The sequence below is a fragment of the Penaeus chinensis genome, chromosome 39 (assembly GCF_019202785.1).
Source record: "Penaeus chinensis breed Huanghai No. 1 chromosome 39, ASM1920278v2, whole genome shotgun sequence".
NCBI lineage: Eukaryota > Metazoa > Arthropoda > Malacostraca > Decapoda > Penaeidae > Penaeus > Penaeus chinensis.
In genome coordinates, this window is record NC_061857.1 from 19683296 (window position 1) to 19685795 (window position 2500).

General features: G+C 53.1%; 1 protein-coding gene across 1 annotated transcript in view; it reads left to right on the forward strand.

Annotated features, from left to right (window-relative positions):
• LOC125046925 overlaps positions 1–2500 on the forward strand; it is a 46671-nt gene that overhangs the window by 17514 nt on the left and 26657 nt on the right. Inside the window, exons 2-3 of the mRNA XM_047644948.1 lie at positions 140–376; positions 1003–1538. Coding sequence (XP_047500904.1) covers positions 140–376; positions 1003–1538 — 773 coding nt within the window. The remainder of the gene's footprint in view (positions 1–139; positions 377–1002; positions 1539–2500) is intronic.

The following is a 2500-nucleotide window of genomic DNA, read 5'->3' on the forward strand; positions in this document are numbered from 1 at the left end:
TTATTTGTTTATTGCTCATTTTTTCTCCTCCTGCTTCCCTTTCTGCCGAAGGCCCCCCTCGTACAAGCACAGGACTCCCCTCCCGACCTACCCCCCCTCCTTCACAAGCCTTAATCTTTCTCCTCCATCCCTCCTGCAGAAGCCAAGACGATCCTCGCTCCAGGGCCCCTCGCCTACTTCAACCTGGTCCCCCAGGACGCCTCCGACCCCCTGTACGGGAGGTCGAAGCCCATGCAGGCCCTCCGGAGGAATTTCCTGCTCGACCACCTCGTCCTCGACCCCATTGAGGCCTCGGACCCCAAACTCGAGGAGGGGGACGGAATCCGCGCTCTCACCTTCACCGGGAAGGACATCTACTTCAGGAAGGACAAGCAGGGTGAGTTGACGGGGCGAAAAGGGTGGATAAGGATGGGGGTGGATAGTGGATGAGTGAGTGGATGGAGATAGGGGGCGGGTGGAGGAGTGAGTGGATGCTGGATTGAAGCAGGGAAGGATAGGGAATGGAGATGGATAGTGGATAGGTGGATGGGCGAGTAGACGGCTGGATGGAATTAGGTGAGGGCATGGGAGGGACAGATAGATGGGGGAGATGGATAGGGGATGGATGGAGGGGTGAGTGGAAAATAGGAGAGGATATGGAAGGGAGATGTGGGGGGGGGGGGTGCATAGTGGAAGGATGGTGAATGGACGGCTGGACAGAAGTAGGTGAGAAAATGGAAGGGTGAAAGGAGGAAGGATGGATAGTTAGCTTGGTGGATGTGAGGACGCAGAAGGTACATGAACAAAGGAGAATAGATGGATGGATGAACAGATAGATTTCAGATGGGGAGGGGCAGGTACATATATTATAGGAAAACAGGTGGGTAGGCATTCGATAACTGAATGGACTGGATAGATATTAATTTGATAAATTGAACAGGTGTGTGAAAGGAGGAGTGAAATGAATTCGTGCGGTGAATATCCTTGGCCGTTCCCCGCTGAAATCCTCTCTCCCTTCTGCAGGCAACATCACCGTGGGGGGCGTGGCCGTCCAGGAGGTGACGAGCCTGCAGGACGGCACGCAGGTCTACATCTTGGCCGACATCTTGTTCGACAACCGAGCGAAGGTCCGCACCGCCTTCAACCAGCGCCAGGCCATCGCCGAGGAGCTCAGGAAGCCCCTAGGGCCCCCCCTCGACATCCCTGACACGCCTTCATCCTTCCCCGCCATCCTGCGCAGCCCCGCCCCCCCTCCGCCGGGAGTGGTTGGGCCCCCCGCCATCCCGACGCTTTCGGAGGGCCCGCTGGTGCAGCCGCCCGCCCCGCCGCCCTCCTTCAGCGCCGCCGCCCCCCCGGCCCCTCCGAGGTTCGCCGTGGACCCGGGTGTGTTCCCCCCTGCCGCCCCTCCCTCCAGCGTCGCCGGGCCCCCCGCCCCTCCCCCCTTCAGAGCGCAGTTCTCCGCCCCCGGAGCTCCCTCTCCGCTGTCCCCCGCAGCCCCCCCTGCAGCGCCCCCATCAGTCATCACGAACGCCGACGACGCCATCATCTTCCCGGCTGAGGTAAGGCGCAGGTAGTCACGCCCCGACCTGTCCAAGACGACTCGCGCGCCCACTTGACCTGTGGGCTTCTTCTTGACCTCCAACGACCCACCTTTCCTTGGTGTACTTTAACCTCCATCTCTCACCTTCTCGCCCTCGCCCTTTCCCCTCCTTGTCCGTCTCTTTGCCTCCCTCCCTATCGCCCATTGTCCCACTTGTTCTTCTCTCGAGTTCTTCTTTCTCTCTCCTTAGTATCCCTTTACGCCTCCTGCTTCTGCCTCCGATTCTAACCTTCCGCCGCCCGTCGCTTTTCCCTGCTTATCTCTCTTCCTTGCTTCCTTGCCTCGGATCCCTCTGGCAACTTTCCTCATCATTGTCTCTGCCTCTTATATATATATATATATCTTTTCATATTATAATTGTAGGAACTTCCTTTGAGAGTTCATGGAAGACGCGCCAGTCTCAGCAAACAGTACTAGATGGACAAGATTCATGCGGGACATTTTCCTACAAGAGATTTTCATGACACTCCATTATTATCCTTTTCCTTGGAAGCTGTAGTATCTATTATATTTTTTTCTCAGATAGATCCTATCAGACGATGCTTCTTTTTATTCCCGGATGAATTGTTGTCCAAATAACAGTGCTTGTATTTTAACCGCCTCTCTGCTTATCTGTAGTTATCTGCTGTGTTGTGCATCTCCGCTTTTCTCGTCATTTTTGTTTTTCTTCTTCATTGTGTATTGCTTCATAAAGTAAAGTAAATTGATACTTCCTACAGAGTTAACGTAAATGAATAAACGAGACAAAATTGAAGAAGCAAATTAAATACCTGAAACATACTCTTAAAACCCCTTTTCGAAAATTTAAAAATAAATTGATAAGATTCTGACTCACTGTAGTTTTTAAATTGAATGTTATAGCTATTTCTTACTGATTTCACGCTCTTGCCTTTGAGTTTTTTTCTCAATTAATTGACTTCC